The 19,698-nt window shown below is 65.3% G+C and overlaps 2 protein-coding genes across 11 annotated transcripts; one reads left to right on the forward strand and one right to left on the reverse strand.

The window, feature by feature from the left end:
* Nucleotides 1–8: 8 nt before the first annotated feature.
* Nucleotides 9–9,012, forward strand: SIGIRR (single Ig and TIR domain containing). Of its 10 annotated transcripts, none has more exons than XM_044749937.2 (10): nucleotides 9–484; nucleotides 4,920–5,070; nucleotides 5,902–6,100; nucleotides 6,597–6,730; nucleotides 6,833–6,973; nucleotides 7,271–7,414; nucleotides 7,615–7,717; nucleotides 7,782–7,932; nucleotides 8,166–8,355; nucleotides 8,672–9,012. In XM_044749937.2, exons 2-10 carry the CDS (start codon nucleotides 5,064–5,066, stop codon nucleotides 8,833–8,835), a joined length of 1,233 nt encoding a protein of 410 aa, XP_044605872.1. In that variant the 5' UTR covers nucleotides 9–484; nucleotides 4,920–5,063; the 3' UTR covers nucleotides 8,836–9,012. The 10 variants fall into 10 exon arrangements, 8 of the variants coding, with proteins under 8 accessions (XP_044605872.1, XP_070344646.1, XP_044605873.1 ...); XM_070488545.1 differs by having other exon boundaries at nucleotides 10–533; XM_044749938.2 differs by having other exon boundaries at nucleotides 10–484; nucleotides 4,923–5,070.
* Nucleotides 9,013–9,807: 795 nt separating this feature from the next.
* Nucleotides 9,808–19,698, reverse strand: PKP3 (plakophilin 3). The gene is made up of 14 exons (XM_014833420.3): nucleotides 19,543–19,698; nucleotides 17,721–17,916; nucleotides 15,078–15,157; nucleotides 14,298–14,932; nucleotides 14,086–14,209; nucleotides 13,386–13,590; nucleotides 12,909–13,083; nucleotides 12,213–12,330; nucleotides 11,971–12,141; nucleotides 11,709–11,894; nucleotides 10,973–11,126; nucleotides 10,577–10,769; nucleotides 10,393–10,480; nucleotides 9,808–10,187 (listed from the first exon to the last, which is right to left on the reverse strand). Exons 1-14 carry the CDS (start codon nucleotides 19,612–19,614, stop codon nucleotides 10,152–10,154), a joined length of 2,433 nt encoding a protein of 810 aa, XP_014688906.2. The 5' UTR covers nucleotides 19,615–19,698; the 3' UTR covers nucleotides 9,808–10,151.

Here is a 19,698-nt window from a genome sequence, read left to right on the forward strand (position 1 = left end):
TGATTTCTGGGCCTCCGGTGGATTGCGTCTGCCCTCAGGGCTGGATGGGAAACTGAGGTCCAGCTGGGGAAAGGTCCGGAATGTGTAGCCTGGCCCTCCTCTGGTTTTCTACAGGCTTCCAAAGGAGGAGCGCCTTATTGAAGTCCTACCCTCCCTGCACCTGGGCCTCAGGAGCCAGAGTCAAGGCAGGCTTCCTGGAGGAAGAGGAAGAGCTGGGGAGGAGGGGGCAGAGCCACAAAAGGTGCCCTTGGGGACGGTGGAGTCTCGAGGAGTCCGGGGGCTCCGAGACTCTCCAGGCAGGCTGGGCCGGTTTGGCCTCTGCCCCAGGCCATGCGGCCCCGGCTCCCAGGGGCTGAGTGGACACTCTTGAGCGCCAGCCTTGGGCGCAAAGCGGGACACTTGGGTCCGCCCTCGGCCCTGGCTGCTGGGCGGGGCTGCACCTGCCGCCGCCGCCGGGGCTGTCGCCGCTGCGCACCTGGACCAGGTGAGCCGCCCCGCCCCGCGGTCGCGCGAGTCCCAGGTCTTGGCAGCAGGTGAGTGGCAGTCGCGGCTCAGACCCACGGGGATGAGTGGAAGTCGCAGGCTCCCGGGAGCGGGGACCAGGACTGGAGCTTGGGCGACCCGGGTGCGCCTCGCCCCGAGGAGCCTCTGGGCCATGGCGGACGCGGTCCCGCAGGAAGCGGCACGGAGCCGGGCCGGCTGACCGCGTCGCCCGGAAGCCCGAGCTCGTCTGCGTCCCGGCCCCTTCGGCCCAGGGTGGGCAACGGCCGCCCTTCCTGCTCCGCCCGACGTGGGTAGTGGCTTCCTCGTGATTTTTGCGCGGAAGAGGGAGGGGGAGGCTCTGGGCGTGCGGGGACCCCCACGTCCGCTACAGACTCGGATCCCAGGCCTGAGGCCTCCCGGGGCGCCGGGGGCCGACCGAGCAACAGCAGGGACTGCGGCCACGGGTCGCCGGGCGGAGCTCTCACCGTCAGCTCGCCCCCGCCCTCCGTGCGCGGCCCCGCGCCCCGCCACCTCTGACTTCCGTGCGCGCTCCCACGCTCCGTCAGCGCGCTCCGACCTCCGAGCGCGGTCCCGCCCGCCCCTTGACTTCCTTGCGCGGTCCCGCCCGCCCCCCTCGACCTCCGTGCGCGCTCCCGCATCACCGCGCTCTCTGCGCACGTCCCCGCTCCGGGCAGCCCTCCAAGAGCGCTCCCGAGCCGCCCTCCGCGCGCGCCGCCGAGCCGCCTGCTTACCGCACAGGGAAGGTGGGGGGAGTCCTAAGGCAGGTCCACCCCCGCGGGAGGCGGAGCGCGGAATGCGGGGGGTGTGGCAATGTGTGCCCGGGGAGCAGGACAGAGCCTCTGGGCCTGCGGGGCCACAGCCTCTTATGCACGTTCTTTCCTTCAGGAGAGACGTCCGGGGGGCTGCGCGTTCCAGATGAGGGGGAGATGTTCGGAGACTATGGGGTGCTGAGCAGCACACTAGGCAGTGCGGAGGGAACAGGGAGCGTGCGCTGGCCGGGGGCTAGGCCAACACCGAGGCTCGGGGACAGCAGCCCCACCGCGCGCACCCAGCTCAAGTGCCTGGAGAAGCTGGGCCTTTCTGGGAACCACAGGGTGTGGGGCAGAGGGGGTGGGAGGTGCAGGGAGCGGGCTTGGAGTCGAAGGGCCAGTCTGGAGAGTGCCGGAGGCGATGTGGGTGTTTATGTTCACTTTGGAGAGTGGGCCTCGGGGGCGAGGGAGGGTGAGAGTGTCCAGGCATGGCTGTGAGATGGTGGCACAGATGGGCATACAGAGCAGCGGGCAGTCTGGCAGGAGCTGCCAAGGCTGGTTGGGGACACGGGGGAAAGCCTAGTTCTTTGCTTCCTGCCTGGGTATCCTGGGCAGGTCAATGACTACCGGTGGCGCTAACCTATGCATTAGGTGCTTCGCTGTCCACCCTCTGGCGCCAGAGCCCACAGGTGCACCTTCGCAGCGAGTTTAGTACCAGCTCCAGCATGCATCGAGGAAGCCAAGGCTCAGCGGAGGAGAGGTGCCATCAGGCTTCCCGCCAGTTCTGAGGTCCCCAAGCCCAAGATGCACCATCACCCAAAGGTCTTGAGGGCCACAGGGGGCTTTGAACAGGTCTGGGTCAGGGTCAGATCAAGGATGTAGGAAAATTGATGCTGCACTGAGCAGCTCCACTGTGGGCCCCACCCCTGTGTGGGTGAGGGCAGGGTCCGGCTGAAGGGGACCCTTGCCCCCCGACTTCTCTGGGCAGTGATACCAGCCACCTGTTGCTAGGCCCTGAGTCCCAGGTCAGTCTGGGGTGGGGTGGGGGAGTCAGTGGTGATGCTGACCGGCCCCCACCTGGGCTCAGAGCCCAGGAGCATCTCTCGAAGCCTCCTGTTTGCTTCCTTATCTGGAAAAGGGGGCACTGCCCTCCCATGACTGCCTGAAACCAAGGTCCACATGATACCACAGCCGCCTTGTAACTGCTCATGGTTTAGGGGCTATGCCTGGGAGGTAGACAGGGAGGGGCCAAGGGCCCTGCTCAAGGCCCCATTACTGGTAAGAGTTCCACAGGACCCCCTCCCCCACAGGTCGGAGGCTGCTCACTTAGGCCAGGGGACACGACATGGAGACTCCCTCCCCTCCTGGGTGTGGCATCGTGGGGGGTGTCCAGGAAGCGGGCCACATCACCCAGCTGGCCCTCCTCGTGTGTGTGCAAGATGGCCCTGACTGGGGGTCTCCTTGCCAGCACCCCCACACATCGCCCCGGGCCCCAGGCCCTCTGCAATCCCCCCAGGCCTGGCTGCGGGAAGTAGGGTGCCTGGTGGGCTGGGGCGGGCCCCAGAGGAAGGAGCAGCTTGACTCAGAGTTACAGGAAGAGCGGGGCAGGCGGGGCGGCGAGAACCACCAACTGCCCGCCTGCCTGCGAGGGGTGGGTGCCTGGGTGGGGTTAGGGTTAGGAGAGGATGTGACTGCGAGGCCAGGAAGCTACGAGGAAAGCTCTGAATAAACGCACAAGCAAAAGCCAGGTCCTCACCGTCCTTGGCCATGCGTCCCAGACAGCTGTGGTGCTTTGGACCGGGCTGGGGGCCCAGCTGAGCAGAGAGCTTGCTCCCAAGCACACGCCAATGACCTCAGTGACCGACATCCCCCCCAGGAGGAAAAAGCCGGAACCAGGTGACTTTGTGCCCTCCCACACAGCCCCGCTGCTCCATGTGTGCCTGCATCCTCATCCTCTGACACCGTTCCCGCCTGAGGCCTGTCCTCGGAGTCTGGCCTGGCGCAGGGGAGGTCCACAGCATGTATGGCATGTGTGTGCACACATGTGTGTGCTTGTGAGAGTGAGGGGTGATGGGAGGCTGTGTGTGCGCCACTGGCGGCCAAGGGTAGGTGTGAGGTGCACTGTGTGTGGGGTGGGGTGTGTGCAATGCTCATGGCTGTGCGCCCTGTGGGAACTGTTGCAAGTGTGTGCACTGTGTCCAGGTGTGTGGCCCACAAGAGTATTGGAGGTGTGGAGAGTGTACATGTGTGCACATGGACCAAGATAGGAGTTTAGTGCAGGTGTGCAAAGAGAGAGGGCGGAGTGTGCAGGGGGTGTGTGCAACAGAGACTGTGCAGGGTAGAGGTGTGCAGGGGGAGGACACCTGGCACCTGACCATGCAGTTGGGCCTTAACTTGCGGGAGGGTCGGGCTGCCTTTCCAGGGTAGGAGGTCTGAGCGGGGGGAGGTCAAGAGACCACTGCAGGAGTTGCCCTGGGACCTGCTGGGCTGGGGCACGTCCTTCTGGGCATGCTGAGCAGGGGTGTGAGCTGCCCAGTCCTCCGCAGCCCCTCAGTGGGCTAGCTCTCCTGCTTCAAGGGCTTTCCCAGGACTGCCCTCCACCCTGAAGGGCTTCTGGAGGGAACCTCCTTGGGAACGTGCCTGATGCTCCAATTCCTGAGGAAATTCCAGCCCCTGCAAAGCCTTAGGGGCCCAAAGGGCAGGGAAGACAGCCCGAGGGAGCCAGGGAGAGGGCCTCAGCTCAGTCCCCGCACTCGGCCCCAGTGTGTCCACTCAGCAGGGACGGAGCGGAGTAGGTGCTCCATGAGTACTGCTGGACCAACGGGGTGAACCTGGGCACCCGGGAGGAGTTGGCCTGGGGCCTGCTGCCAAGGAGGCTGTCAGTGAAGGCTCCGTGCTGGGGGCTTCCCACTCCCTCCTTTCAGCCAGCTCCCTTTTGTGTCAGGAGGCACATGTGGCTGCTGCCAATCTGGGCCAAAAGTGGTCCCAGACCCCGCATAGGAGAGAAGAGTCACCTGCCGGTGGGGTGGGGGCTTCCCTCGGAGCACTGGAAGGACAAGTGGACAAAGTCTCTGGGTTTGGAAATGACAAATGGGGGGCATGCGGGCACAGGACCCAGAAGGAGGGGTGCCCCGTGAGGCCTCTCGCAGCGGACTCAGCCCAGCCTGGCCTCCACGACCTTGCCGGGCCCAGGTGTTGTGTTCACGTGCACACGTGTGCCCGCGGGGCTGGGTCCAGAACAAAGTTTTACCATTGGGAGCGTGGCTCAGGGTCAGGCCGCCTGGCACTTGTGCCCCTCAAGCTCCCAGGGCCTGGCTGAGTGCAGCCCACACTGTAGCACCCCTGCATGTGGCAGCCCTCTCCCCGGTGACAGCGGGAAAGAGGCCAACTCCTGGCGTCATGAGGGGTGTTGGGGGGGATGCACATCCACTGCCCCACCCTGGGCCATCACAGCTGCCCTGGGGCAGGTGGAAGTCTGTCCATGTGCCCCTCCCAGCACCCTGGGCTCTGTGAGGTGGTGCCCACTCTGGCCATGTGTAAGGTGCTGGAGTCTGGGTGTCCTGCTGGCATCTATGAGGACCCTGGTGCAGAGGTGGTGCTGTCTGTGGCCGAAGTTACACGTTAACTCACCCTGTTCTTGTTTAACTTGTTCCCTGGGAATGGCAGCAGCCTGCGACCCATCCTGGCACCCTGACTGACTGGTCACAAGGACAGAGAGTGAGTCCTGCCCAGCCCTTGGGATACCGGTTGGCTTGGCCAAGTTGCCCCGTGGAGCCTGGGGTGGCCCCCCGAGGAGGTCCCGGCCAGACCATGGCAGGTAGATGGGTCAGAGAGGGACGGCACGGGCCCCACTCCCACCCCTGCCCCTCAGGCTGGCTCCACGCTGCGATGCTGCCTGGGCTTTCTGCTCGGCCTCAAGCCAGGGGTACAAAGGCCTCTGCTCACCACTCCCATGGCCCACGGTCCTGACCCCAGGGTCAGGATGGCCCTGAGCCCTCTCCCACCCAAGGCCTCCAGGCCGGGCCCATGGGGGTCAGTAAAGCTCAGGGGTACTGGGAGTGGGCACTGGTGGGGGACATGGGGAGCGAGGTGGGTAGATGTGGGTTGCTGGGAACCACACTACCAAGATGATGGTGGTCTTCTCTGATCCCCTGCTAGGGCTCATCACCCTGATTTAAAGGTGAAAGAGTTCAGCTGTCAGGGAGGTGGGAAGGCTTGCCTGGGGCCAGGAGAGGGTCCTGGAATCCCAGGCTCCTATCTCAGGCGGAAGAGCCCCCAAACCCACGGAGCCTGGCCCCTCACCTGGGTGAGCTTCACAGCAGTGGGCAACAGGCGCAGTGGGGATGTGGGGGCCCATGTTCTGGGTGGACGAACAGCCAGATGGGCCCCGCTGGGCCGGGTGAGTCAGCTCAGCTGTGACTAGCCACTGTCCTCAGTCCCAATGTCCTCTCAAGACCCAGCCACTGCTGGGGGAAGACGTGCCAAGCGCCAGGCCCTGTCCACCACGGGACTTGTGGATGCCATGGTGTGGCTACCAAGCAACCCACACCACTGGCCATCTTGTTTTTCCCTGGCCCGCAGTCTGTCTGTGGACAGTGGGAGCTCGGCGTCCCAGGCACAGGTAACCCACTGGGTCCTCTCTCCGCAGGTGTCTGCGACAGGGCCCCTGACTTCCTCTCCCCGTCTGGAAACCAGGTCCTGTGGCCTGCCCTGGGCAGTGTGGTCACTCTGAACTGCACGGCCTGGGTGGTCTCTGGGCCCCCCTGTCCTCTGCCCTCAGTCCAGTGGCTGAAAGACGGGCTGGTGCTGGGCAATGAAAGCCACTACGACCTCCATGAGGACTCCTGGTAAGAGGCCGGAGTGTCCGGGGCCAGAGTGACCCCCCTGGACACACCCATGGCCAGTGGCCTCTCTGACCTACACCTGGTCTACAACTACCTGGACTTGGGCTGGGGAGTGACTGCCCAGACATGACATGACAGAGTGCCACTCTGGACGCAGACTGAAAGTCAGTGACCGCAGGGACTGACGGCCCTGTAAACACTCACTCTGTAGACCACCCAGGGCTACAGGTGCCAGCAGAGGGCCTGAACGAGGCACTGGCCGCCGGGCCAAACCTGGGATCAGAGGACCCTAGGACCCAGACCCAGGGTTAGGGTGATCGTCCCCAAACACATCCATACTCCTCCAGGTCCTGGCCACTTCTCATAGCTTAAGGCCCAAGGGCTGCCCAGGAAGTCCAAATCCACAGCTTCCCTGGGTGAGCCCCAGACAGGTGGGGCTCTGGGGTGCCCACTGATGCTCTTGGGCCCCAGGTGAGAAGGTGTGGCCTGATCTCCCCAGGATCAAGTCCAACTTGTCAGAGGTGCTTGTGTCCAGTGTCCTGGGGATCAACCTGACCAGTACTGACGACTATGGGGCCTTCACCTGCTCCATCCAGAACGCCAGCTCCTCCTCCTTCACTCTTCGTAGAGCTGGTGAGGGGCACACTGGGTCAAGGGCAGGAGGGAGGCCTAGGGGCACCTGGGGAGCGTAGAGGCTGGGGAATGCAGTGGCTCAGGCTGCAGCTCTGTCCCCAGGCTCAGCAGGCCACGTGGCCGCGGTGCTGGCCTCTCTCCTGGTCCTGCTGGCCCTGCTGCTGGCAGCGCTGCTGTACGTCAAGTGTCGGCTCAATGTGCTGCTCTGGTACCAGGATGCGTACGGCGAGGTGGAGATGAACGGTGAGTGGGGGATGGACGGACGGGAGCTCTGGGGGAGTGGGGGGGGGGGGCGCGGGGTGACCCGGCGAGGGAGGGGCGAGCATGGTCCAGAAAAGGGGCCAGGTCGGCATGAGGGCGGCGGCCGGGATCCGGCCCGCGGGCTCCTCTCGGAATCCCGCGCTGGGGAAGGTTTAGGCGCGGCCGGTGGCGGGACCCGCGGGGGCGGTGTCTGGGGGGCGGGCCTGCGCCCTGACCGCGGGGAGACAGTGGGGAACCCGGGACAGGAGAGTGGCCGCGCTGACCCGCCGCCGTCCGCAGACGGGAAGCTCTACGATGCCTACGTCTCCTACAGCGACAGCCCCGAGGACAGGAAGTTCGTGAACTTCATCCTGAAGCCGCAGCTGGAGCGGCGCCGGGGTTACAAGCTCTTCCTGGACGACCGCGACCTCCTGCCGCACGCCGGTACCGCGGCGCCCCGCCCCGCCCCGCCCGGGCCCCACCCCGTCCGGGCCCCACCCCGTCCCTGCCCGCGCCCCGCCCCCCAGGCGCCCCGACCTGGTCCCGCCCTACTTCTCCTAGGAGCCCCGCCCCACTCTGGTCCCGGGCCCCGCCCCTTAGGGCCCCGCTCCCGGCCCAGCCCCGCCGACGCCCGGTCCCCGCAGAGCCTTCGGCCGACCTGTTGGTGAACCTGAGCCGCTGCCGCCGCCTGGTCGTAGTGCTGTCGGACGCCTTCCTGCGCCGCGCCTGGTGCAGCCACAGCTTCCGGTGGGTTCCGTGCGGGGCGGGGGTGAGTCCCGGCCGCGCCCGGCCTGACGGTGCCGCCCCGCAGGGAGGGCCTGTGCCGGCTGCTGGAGCTCACGCGCCGACCCATCTTCATCACGTTCGAGGGCCCGCGGCGCGACCCCGCGCACCCCGCGCTGCGCCTGCTGCGCCAGCACCGCCACCTGGTGACCCTACTGCTCTGGAGGCCCGGCTCCGTGGTGCGGGGGCGGGCTTGTGGGGGGCCCCCCAAGGGAAGCTGGTGCGGGGGGCTTTGTGCGTGGGACCCCGTGGGCGGGGGCTCCGTGCCTGGTGCCCCAGGAGGGGCCTCTTCAAGGTCCTGGAGCCGGTGAGCGCGATGCATGGTGTGTCCTTTGGGGCTGGATGCCGGGGGCTTCCAGCGTTCGCACCCCTCTATGTGCTCACACGCCAACCGCCCCACCCTGGCCCCCAGACGCCTTCCTCCGACTTTTGGAAAGAGCTGCAGCTGGCGCTGCCACGAAAGGTGCAGTACCGAACGACGGAGGGAGATCCCCAGACCCGGCTGCAGGATGATAAGGACCCCATGTTGATCGTGCGAGGCCGCGTCCCGGAGGGTCGGACCCTGGACCCGGACCTGGACCCCGACCCCGAGGGGGACCTGGGTATGCCCACCCGGCCCCACCCCCCCACCCTGAGAAGCTCGGCCTGCCGTGGAGGGAGGCTGCGCAGGGTTGAGGAGCCCAGAAAGGGACCCAAGTGTCGGGGACTCCTCTCTGCAGCCCGTGGATGGGCCTGATTTCTCACCACCCCTCACTGCCTTTCCCGGAGGCACTCGGGCCCAAGGCCTGGCTGGGAACCTCCAGGATCTCAATGCCACCTTGAGGAGGGTGAGCAGGGAGTGACCCCCAGGCAGGGGCTCCTGGCAGAGGGCAGGCTGTGGGCAGCCCAGCCTCAGGCCTGGTGGTGCCCCCTCCCCAGGTGTCCGAGGGCCCGTCTTTGGGGAGCCATCAGCTCCACCGCAGGCAAGTGGGGTCTCACTTGGAGAGGCCCGGGGCAGTGAGGTGGACATCTCGGACCTTGGCTCCCGCAACTACAGCGCCCGCACGGACTTCTACTGCCTGGTGTCCGAGGATGACGTGTAGTCCCTACCTGCTGGAGCCGCAGGATCGCCAGAGACAGCTGGGGGCCGGGGTGGGTGGGTCTTTTCTCCACTCAGCAGGATCATGACCAGCCTGCCTGCAACTCTGGGACCCTCAAGGACAAGGGGTGTCCCCTGCCCCCCTCCTTGTGCCAGAAATAAAGTCCTTTTGGGTCCTGCCTGGGCCTCAGCCTCTTCTCTCCTTCTCTGGGCTGGGCACCCATCACTCCCATCTCAGGCTCTCCTCATGGCCACCTGGTCACCAGATCTGGTCATCCTCTGAAACTCACCCTCTCTCCATCCCCCTCCATCCTTAGCCAGCTCAGGTGTGTCTCTGGCAGTAGCCTTCTCAGGCCTCCCAGCTTGGGGGCGCCTGTTCCCAGCCTGACTCTCACCCAGATACATCCAGGGGTGAGGCCCTTTAGAGACTTCAAGTTCTGAGCTTTATAGAAGAAGCCTTTTGTTGTAAAAATATCAGTGGGAGCTTCACAACCAAATGGCCTGGCTAGGTGAGCTGGTGGAGGGATCCCAGCATCTACTGGACCTCACGCCTCAGATGGACAGCATGAGAGTCACTGGTCAGGGCACCCCCAGGCCCAGGGGAGCAGGGCAGAGGAGGTGTTGGGTGCGTTTGCTGCATGAGCAAAGCCTAGCACGGCAGCAGCAGAGCCAGGAGTAGTCACTCTGTGCATGAGGTCCCCAGCTTTGCTGGGTCTGTGCCTCAGTTGACATCAGGGCTCCCTCTGCTGTCTGTCCCACGTCCTCCACTCTGTTAGCCAGCTCTCCCCCTGCTGGACACTCCCTCCTCCCTCTCCTGGGTCCCCTGACCTGGAGAGGCCTGTGTGTGAGCCCCGGGGGTGGGGGGGGGGTGGGGGGGTGACTCTCCGCAGGGGCAGACATGGTGTGCTTGGGGACGCTGCTGAGTCCCTGGGTTGGACCTTGAGGTCAAGCCAGCTGAAGAAGCATACAAGGCCATGGCTGCTGTGTTCACGGCCACCTTTATTCCCAGTGCTGGCTGTCCCGAGGCACTGCCGGGCCACGGCCAGCCCCAACTTTGCCAGTGTGACTTGGTCACCCCCCATGCACCAGAGTAGCCTCAAGCCCTGCCCTACCCCCTGCCCTGCAGAAGCCAAATCCCCAGCCACAGCCCCCGTCCCCTCCCTGATGGCCCAGGCCCTTCAGAGTTGCACACGGGGGTCCAGGGAGGGGCCCCTGAGCCATCAGCCTTCTCCTCCAGGCCAGCCGGTGAGCAGTGCAGAGCTGAGCCTGTCCCTTGGAGGCTGGGCCTCATCACATCCTCCTCCTCTGAGAAGGCCTCGCCTATGGGCCCAGGAAGTCCTCCTTTCGATAGCCCTTCTGCAGTGGAGAGGGGGCCCAGAGTTAGGGCCCACGCCTGCCTGCCTGGCCCTGCTTGTCCCCGCGTCCCGCCCTCTGCCGTGTGCTGGGCATGGGCCCCTCTCTCTGGGTCCCAGCTCTCCTTTCTCTTGTCTCTGTGTCTCCTCTGATGCCGCCCTTCGCCCACGTCCCTCACCTGTGCCTGCCCCAGGCTCCCAAAACATACCGCCCGGAAGTCCCGGTGGAGCTTGCTGTACTGCCACAGATTGGCCAAGAGGCTGGAGGCGGCCCGGGAGGACTTCTCGCTGTCAGGGCTGGGGGAAGTGGGGGAGCAGAGGTCAGCAGGGTGACAGGCACAGCCAGAGGCAGGGGGTCTGGGGCCCCCGCTGTCCTGGGGTCAGGGCCTTCACCTGTCCCGCTTCTTCTTGATGAAGACCAGCTTGCGGAGCCCGTCGAAGTAGAGCAGGTCTCGGGCGGCAATGGGACTGGCCACCACCAGGTTGTTGAGCACGGCTATGATGTTGACCAGCACGTCGGCTGGGGGGGCCTTCTCACCCACGCTGCCCGGCAGCTTCTCGATCAGGTGACTCACCACCTTAGTGGCTGTGGGCGGCAGGGAGGTCAGTCTCCACCCCCACCCCCAGCCACCTCAGCACCTTCGGTCCCCTGGCAGCTGGCCTGCCTGCCCATCCACCAGCTCCAGCTTGCCAGAAGCCAGTCCCACTGTCAGTAAAGACAGAGTCTAGGTGTGCACCCAGCCAGGCAGGGTGAGGGCGGAACCCAGGCTGCGAGACGGCCTGACTCACACATCTCGTCCTTGTTCCTGGCATTCCGAGACAGGTTTCGGATCAGGCCGGTCAGGGAGCGCAGCTGGTGGTGGTCCGCTGTCCGAACCCGGTCCAGCAGTGGGTTTAGGATACGCTCCTGCTCCAGAGCCAGGCGGCTCAGCACACCTGCCCACTGCAGGGGGTGGGGGGATGAAAGCAGGTGAAGGCCGCCCAGCCAGCCCATGACCAGCACTGCAGGCTGGCCCCTGTCTCTCGAGCCTCGCGTACCCTGGGGATCCTGCGCTGGACTAGCTTCTCTGTCTCACCTGCTCGGTGCACCGTTTCCTCAGGGCCGTTCTTGCTTCTGCCTTCGCACCCCAGCCAGGAGCCTCACCAAGTGTGACTCCAGCCTGGTCCCTCCTGGCTCAGACCTCCCAGGCACCTCCCCTAAAACCCTGCACAGAACCTAAATCCTCATGGCCCTGCAATGTGCCCATCAGGGATGCCGACCTCATGTTGCTTGCTGCGTTCACCTCCCTCCTGCCCTGCCCAGGCGCCGTGTCTCCTTTCGTCTCTCACTCTGGTGTCCTGGCTCATCCACCTGTCTTCATGCCCCGCTGTCTGTCTCCCACAGAGGGTAAACTAGGGAGCAAGCTCCCGTCCCCTGTGCGCCCTCATGTCCCCAACGTGTGGCCAGGTGTAGGTCCCATCAGACCGGGGCAAGTGCTGCGTGGTCCCCAGGATGCCTGTGGGACATCCGCAGAGGGGTGCTCACCCTGCGGTCACCCGCGGTGATGTTCTGCAGCGCCCCGGCGGCCGCCTCTGTTGTGTGCCGGTTCAGCTCACAGCGCTGCAGCAGCCGGTTGTACAGGCCCACGATCTGGGGGCTCCACAGCCACTCGAGGCCCTTGGGGTCCTTGGACACCTCGGCAAAGGTGAGCGCGTCGGCCGTGAGGGGCAGCTGGGCAGGAGAGCGTGGAGGGTCAGCTGGGGTCAGGCCGGGGCCCCTGCTCCCGCCCGCCCAGGCCCGCGCCCACCTCTCGGAGCCGCCGGCTCTGCGGCGTAAAGCAGCCGACCACCTCGCCAGGTGGCGCCCCAGCCATGTCCCTGCGGCCCCGGCCCTCGAGCCGCTGCAGGGCGGACGGCGGCATCTCGTCGTACAGGCGGTAGGACAGATTCCTGAGCACGCACACTGCGTTCTCCACACTCTGCAGAGAGCGGACGGCGGTCAGAGCAGGCTGGAAACCCCGGGGCCCCCTCAGCACTGGCTGCCCCTCACCTTGTCCTCGCACTTGCCCACGTCCAGGGCATGGTTGATGTAGGTGACCAGGGCGTCCACCAGCCCGTGGCACTCACGCATCTTCTGGCGAGTGGTTTGGGAGGCTGAGCTGAGGTTCCTGTGGGTGGAGTCAGATCAGAGACCCCACAGGGACCCCTCCCCCAAGCAGAGCCCATCCCCACAGGGACCCCACCCCTGCTGCAGAGCCCACCCCTACAGGGACCTCGGGCAGAGCAACCCCCACAAAGAGACCCAAACCCAAGGGCTGCGATCCTGAGCCCCAATCTCCTCCTTCCCCAATTTGGTCCTTGCCCCTCTGCACCTCCTGCTCCTGGTCCCTGCTGGACACTGCTGGCCCTGGTGCCTCTGCACGCCCATCCCCCATCCACTCCCCGAGTGTCCAGAGTGGGTTATGAATGTCTGACCAAGTGCCTGATTTAACGAAACTCGAGCCTGCGGCCCCCAGAGTCTGCTGACGTCTAATACCTGCTGGCCTGTCCCACTCCCGGGTCACCACCTATGCCTTGCCCGGTCTGTCCACTCCTCCCAGCCCCTCTGGTGGCTCTGCCTTATCATGAGACCTCGGATTCGAACACCCCTTCTCCGGGCCTCCCCTGCCCCCTCCCAGGTATCCAGCTCTTTCCCCACGGCCACCATCTCGGCCTCTCCCAGCTGACTGCCCCCTGCTTGGCGCACCTGAGGAAGCCCGTGGCATTGTAGAAGATCTCAGCCTCGGAGGCATTCTGCTGGATGAGGGGTGGTCCCCCGGCCCCTGAGAGGGGGCTCAGCACCAGGTCCGTGAGCTGCTCCAGCGTGTCCCGGGCCAGGCGGTCCTTCAGGTTGTCACTGGAGGACAGGTTCCACAGGATCCCTGGGGCAGGTGGGCAGAGGCAGGGGTCAGGGACCGCCCCCTGGCCCCTCTGGCTCTTGCAGGGAGGGTAGGGGGAGGCTCCTGACCTCTCCCAGGGCCCCGCTGGGGGGAGCCTGAGTGACCCGCAGGGTCACAGGGCTGCACCGGAGCAGAGGGACAACGCTGGGGGCCGCCACAGAGACATGGAACAAGAACAGTCACAGGCACCCACGAAAGAGATGGGCCTGGGGCAAGGACAGGGACAGAGAGCAGAGAGGGACAGAGGCAGAGGGAGGAACGGTGCTAGTGCAGGGCCCGGCCACCTGTGACGTTCTTGCGCAGCTCGTCGTCCTGCTCACGCAGCGTCCGCAGCAGCTCGAAGATGCCGTTCTCCTCCACCAGTGCCAGCTTGTTGTCCGCATTATCGTAGATGAGGTTGCGCATGGCGCCTGTGGCGTGGCGCTGCACCTCCTGGTTGGCGTGGTTGAAGAGCTTCACCAGCCGAGGCACAGCCTGGAGGCTGCGGGCCTGTAGGCACAGGCGCACAGGGGTTAGCACAGGTGTGCGCGCTAGATAGGTGTGTGTAGATGTATGCAAGTATATGAAGGTGTATAGAGATGATGCAGATGTGTGGAGGGGTGTGCAGCTGGGTGCACATGTATGCAGGTGTGTGCACATCTGTGCATGTGTATGCAGGTGTGTGCAGAAGTGTGCTGGTGTATTCAGAGGTGGACAGGTGTATACAGGTGTGTGCAGAGGTGTTCAGAGGTGGACAGTGTGCAGGTGTGTGCAGAGGTGTGCAGGTGTATTCAGAGGTGGACAGTGTGTGCAGGTGTATGCAGATATGTGTATATATCACTCCCTCTTGCCCCTCCCCTGCTGAGGCGGCTCTGGGCAGGATGGGGTCTGCCCAGTCAGCTTGGGGATCAGTGAGGGGTGGTCAGGGACCAGAGGTCAGTGAGACTTGGGGGGGCCAAGGAGGGCGGTCAGCAGGGGTGTTCATGGGCCAGCAGGGGCGGTCACCTGCTTCTTGGCCACTGCATCGCTGTAGCACTTATGCTGGATGTAGGCGGCTCCCAGCACCTGCAGGTTGGGGTCTGAGGCCATGAGGTACTTGACTGCTGAGGGCAGGTCAATGTCGTCAAAACTGCACAGACAGGGGCTGAGGGTAAGGCTGAACTGGGGATGGACCAGGGCCACAGTGCAGCCCCCTCCCTGAGCCAGGCCCAGCTCACCCGCTGCTGAGCCTCTGCAGAGCGCGGTGGCTGCCATAGCTGTCCAGCCCACGCATGTCCGGCAGGTGACCAGAGTCGGCCAGGCTGAGGCTGCGCACGGATGGAGCTCGGGCCACGGGCTCCAGGACACCTCCTGACACTGCCCCGGCCCCCCCACGGCTGCGGTGGCTGCTCTGGAATCGTTGCAGGGTCCGCATGGCAGGGGCACGGATGGTCCGGCTGGGCGGCCCCTCGGCGGCCTCTGGCCAGTCCAGGCCCCCTGCTCGGCTGGAACTGGAGCTGGCCTGGCGCTCATAGGCAAAGGCTCTGTAGGCGGAGGCAGCCGAGGGCTCCAGCTGCTCGGACACCACGCTGTAGCGGTCGTCCAGGCCCCCGGCCCCCAGCCTCAGTGAGCGCAGGGACAGGGTGTCATAGTCCACCCGGCTCCCCCCTCCACCATGCTCATGGAAGGACACGGGCCGGGCAGGCATGGGCACAGCGGTTGGGGCTCCCCTGTACCCCACAGCCCCAAAGGCACTGCCCCCGTTGTGGGCAGAACTCAGCCTCCTACTGGAGCTCAGGTCCACGGCCGAGCGGGAGGACCAGGAGGCAGGGCTGTAGGCTGGCTTGGCGGGCTTGGCGATGGGCCTGAAAGTCTGCGGGGTGGGAAGGGGAGGGCAGTGATGGGGTGCCGGGGGCTCACCTGGCACCCATCCCCTCTCCCTGACCCCAGAGCCCCCAGCCTCCCCCACGTAACTACAGAGCCCAGACTCTCCCCGGGCTGGAGAGGGTGTCACTCACCGAGGTGCTGTCCCCACTTAGGCCTTGGGAGCGGGAGCTGAAGCCAGCCTGCAGGGTGTGGTACTGGCCCCGAGATGTGCCTGTGGGCAGGGACACTGGTAGCCTGGTGGGCCAGATGGCAAAGTGCTGGCCTCCCCATTCCCTTCTATGACCCTGGGACCCAGGGCAGGAGGCCAGGTGGACTGCAGGCCCAGTGCCGTGGCCCTTGGTCTGTCTGTCACCTCGTCTCATCTCCTGTGACATTTGCCCTGGTCTTCCGTCTCCCACAGCCCCCTGCCCCTCAGCTGTGCTGGGGGACAGACGCGCTCATCCCACTGACCTCCTGGCTGCCTAGAGAATGTACCAGGGACTCCATCCTCCCTCCAGTCCCTGCCAGGGCCCAACACCTGGCCCCCTCCTCCAGGAAGCCACACTGACCTCCTGTAAGCCCGTCCTGTGCTGTGGTCACACGAGAGTGACGCTGCACTCACCAAGAACTCACAGTCTCCCTGGACCAGTCTGCCCTGAGGGGCAGCTCCCTGTCCCACCTGGCAGAACCACACCCACCCCATCCAGCCACACAAACTGAGGGCACCGGCGCCAGCCTGGCTCCGTGATGATGGACAGACAGGTGGGTGGGTGGAGGGTGGAGAGACAGGAAGGGGTGGGAGGCTGGTGGGATCATTGGAAAGATGGGTGGGTGGATGGTCAGACAGGTAGGTGAAGGGAGACCTGAGCTGGGAGGATGGAGGGACAGGAGGATGGAGGGAAGAATGGAAGGACGGGAGGAGGGATGGAAGGATGGAGGGACAGGAGGAGGGTAAACAGACAACTGGATGAAAATGTGGGTGGATACAGAGTGGACCGACGGGTGGGTTGGGTGTGGTTGGTCAGAAGGACTGATGGGTGAGGGAACAGACAGATGATGGGTGCTGGGTAAAGGCCAACGGAGGCAGTACAGCGAATGAACGGGGGGCACCGGCTGATGCCAGGGGCTGGTCTGTGGATGGGGAGGCGGTGTCTGGGGGTCAGCCTCTGCCAGGGTCCCTGCTGGGGCCACACCTGCAGGGAGAAGAGTCACATCTCCCCAGAAGGCCGGGGCAGAGTGGCTTGGCTGAAAGGACCCAGTGGTGAAAGGAAGGGGGCCACAGCCCCTCCTCACCCTGCCCCAGACCCGCCCTGGTTAATGAGGCTTCTGGGCTGGGACTATTAATCCTCTGACGCTGGTGAGGCTCAGCCTGGGGACCTACCTCCACCCCCAAATTATAATCCTCCTCCCCCTAATTGACAGGGTAGCCGCGTGGTAATTAAGCCCTCCCTGCTCCCTACTCTACCCCATGACCCCTGGGCACCCAACTTGGTCACCAGCAAGGCTGAGGCCCAGGGAGGGGAGGACCCAGGAATCCAGGCTGCCCTGGCGGCCCCCGCACTGGCTGGCCTTCTTCTCCCCCCGCCAGCAGCTGGAGGCCAGTCCTGGGGAAGGGCCCTCGAAACATCCTGTGAACCACTGTGAACCAGGGTTTCAGCCCCTGACATCCTGGGATGTTCATCCCACTGTCTAACTTCCACTCCTGTTGCTGCATCCTGGCCAGGGAGGAGATGCACTCTGCAGAACAAGTGCCCTGAACTCACTGCCTCTGTGGGACCCTTTAACACTCATGCAGGCACACTCACACGCACACACTAACATTCACAGCCTCGCATGCACACACTAACCACATGCTCCCATGTGTGCATGCACTCACACGTGCATACACATGCACACATCATGCTAACACTCACACACTCATGCACACACACTAACATTCACACCCACACACGCACACTAAAACACGCTCCCGTGGGTGCACACACTCACATGTGCACACATGCATGCCATCACGCGCACACACATGCACACACTAACATTCACACCCTCGCGTGCACACACTAACCACATGCTCCCATGCGTGCATACACACACACACACATACATGCCAGTGGAGCCAGGAGTCCTACACAGGGTCTGCTGCCTGGCTCTGTGGGGCACTCCCCACCTGCGGTTACACAGAGAATATCTGGGTCACTCCAGCAGGGCCCTCCCCTGCAATTCCACCGGGAGACCCTGGTCCAGACAGGTCTGGCTCCCGCTCAGGATTCCCGGAGCCCGCCCCCTCACGCTTCTGTCTGTGCATTCCCATGGGGCGTGGGGGGTGCTGGGGAGGAACGATGGAGTCTGCGTGTCTATGTCTCAGTGTGTTCGTGTCTCTGTGGGACTGACGTGTGTGTCTTCGTGTCTCTGAGACGGTGTGAGTCTGTGTTACGTGGGACCCGACTGTGCATGTTCCGGGTTTGCTGACAGAGATGGGCCTGGCTGGCTCGCCACGTGCTGTTGTCTCCCACTTGGGGCTAGGGGCCAAGGCAGCAGGTGGGACCCAGCCAGGCTTGGCCAAGAGGACCCCCGAGTCCCCGCTGGGTGGTGGGAGGCCCCACCCATGGCTTCTCCCACGCCCGGTGGGGCGGGGCAGGTGACTCAGGGCAAGGCCTTGGTGAGTCAGGGAGCTGAACCCTGGAGCCCGCCCCACCGTGGCCTCTAGCCCTGGCACCGCCACACCCACCAAGGCCACCTCTGCCCACGACCGCCGTCCCCGCCGCCCAGCGCCCACCCTGCCGGTGTCCGCCTACCTCTGGCTGCCTCGGCCACCCCCTCGGGATCGGCTGCCCCATTGTGCCTCGGCTGCTGGCCCAGCTGCAGGAGGCGGGCACGGACCTGCTCCTGGACGCGGGCTGCCCGCAGCCGCTCAGCCTCTGGCCCCTCGGCGCCCCGGCGATCCAGCTGCAGGTCGGAGGGCAGAGCCAGGGAGCACACGCCGGCCTCAGGCTGCAGGGCCGACAGCAGGAAGTTACCGTCCTGCATGGCGGCCAACGAGTACGGGGCTGGGTCCACCTGGCTTGGGCCGCGGGGCCGCCTCCAGCCCAAGCTGTCTTCACCGTCTCGTCCTGCGCGGCCCTGTCCCCAAAGTCCCCTCCCTGCTTGCCTCACCCAGAGCCGGGCCTGGAGACAGACACCCGCCCAGCCCTGAGCTCAGCTGGGGGCGGGGACACCTGGGCCAGGTGGGAGGGAGGGGCCACTGCCTGCTTAAGGTGGAATTTGGGCGGAAGAGCAGGCCTTGTGTGGCCCAGATCCGGGCCTGGCTCCTGGCTTCCGGCCCCTCCAGGACCGGGCAGCAGGGGTCTGGGCCTGACTTCGTTCCCAGTCTGAAAGGCCAACTGGGCCCTTGGGATGGGGGTGGGCTGACCAGGCCCCAGTGTCCTGAGCATTAGGGAAGGCCAGGGAGGCCACTGGGGAGCCTATGGCTGGCCACCTCCGGGAGTCCGAGGGGGTGGACTCCCCTCCCTGGGGGGCTACGGGCTCCAGGTAGCTCCAGGGACCAGGCGGCCCAACCACAAGGCTGGGGTGGGGCCTAGGCAGTGATGGATCATGAGTGACTATTAGGGGTCAGAGATCAGAGCGAAGGATCAGGGTTGAGGATAAAATGATTGTGGTGGAACTTTGGGGGTGGATGGGGGTCCTATGGAGCCCTTGCCCTGGTCCCTGGTGCCCGAGAGACCCTAGAGGCATGTGGACAGACCAGCCTACCCCCTGGGTTCATGACCCTCCAGACCTCCATTCTGTAGGCCCTGGAAGTTGCCCCGGCCCCCCACCTCTGCAGAGGCCTCCGAAGGGCTGGCTTGGCCCTCTCTGGCATCCCTCCCAGGCTCCTGCCCCCCAGGCCACGAGGGTGGGAAGCTGTTCCCAACTCGTGAGTCAGGGCTGGGCTCCACTCGGTGGGGCTGCCCCAGGGGATTGACTCAGAGGGGCCCACCTGCCCAGGCTGGTGGGGCAGGAGCTGGGGTGTTTGAAGAAGAACCCAGGAGTCTGGGAGAGCAGGGCCTAGGAGGGGCTGGAGTCGGAGGTGGGTGGGGAGGCCCGAGCCCAGTGGGCTGGCCCCCACCCAGCTGGACCAGCATGCTCCAAGGCCTCCTGGGTCGGCCTGGTGTGGATCAGGACAGGCCCCCAGTAGACTGAGCAGGGGCGAGGGGTAAGCCCAGGAGGGCTGGAAGGTTAGGGCTGAGCGGTGCCTCCTGAGTTCCCCTGGAAAACTCACCATGGGGCCCACTGAAGCAGCCTCTTCTCTCCCTAGAGCCCATTCCTCTGAGCCCTGTCTTCCACAGAGGCCCCTTCCCTGAGCCCTGGGACATTTGCCTTAATCTGCAGTCAGTCCTGGCAGGGGACGTGGTCCCAGGTGGGGATACTGATGGGGGCGGAGGGCAGTAGCCTGGGGGTGAGGAGGGGTGTCAGGAGGCAGTCCTGGGGTGAGGTCAGTGCTGGGGAGGAGGGAGCTGCGGGGGTGGGAGTCAGAGGTAAGTGTGTGTGGGGGGGTAGAAATGGAGGGGAGGCACCCCAGAAAGCGCCCTGGGGTGGGGCTGCCAGGCCAGAGGGGTGATGCATGGGTGGGAGACCTACCCTGCTGGTGCTCCGGAATCTGCTGGTCCCATGGCTCATCCCAGCGCCCACTGTTGCTGGCCCAGGCTCCATCCCGGGCCTGGCACATCCGTCTGGGGCGGCCTCTCACTGCGGGACAGGACTGTGGGGGCACTGGGAGGGCGGGGTGGGAACGCC

This window comes from Equus asinus, chromosome 17, assembly GCF_041296235.1.
Source record: "Equus asinus isolate D_3611 breed Donkey chromosome 17, EquAss-T2T_v2, whole genome shotgun sequence".
Taxonomy (NCBI): Eukaryota; Metazoa; Chordata; class Mammalia; order Perissodactyla; family Equidae; genus Equus; species Equus asinus.

Bases quoted from the DNA above. Each gene is read 5' to 3' on its own strand.
- SIGIRR (XM_044749937.2), top strand. The intron at 7,718-7,781 runs GTGGGTTCCGTG...GCCGCCCCGCAG, and splicing joins TGGTGCAGCCACAGCTTCCG to GGAGGGCCTGTGCCGGCTGC. The intron at 7,933-8,165 runs GTGCGGGGGCGG...CCTGGCCCCCAG, and splicing joins TCTGGAGGCCCGGCTCCGTG to ACGCCTTCCTCCGACTTTTG.
- PKP3 (XM_014833420.3), bottom strand. From the start codon at position 19,614: ATGGAGCCTGGGCCAGCAACAGTGGGCGCTGGGATGAGCCATGGGACC. The intron at 12,331-12,908 runs GTGCGCCAAGCA...CTCCACCCACAG, and splicing joins AATGCCACGGGCTTCCTCAG to GAACCTCAGCTCAGCCTCCC. The intron at 11,127-11,708 runs GTGAGCACCCCT...CACCCCCTGCAG, and splicing joins TCACCGCGGGTGACCGCAGG to TGGGCAGGTGTGCTGAGCCG.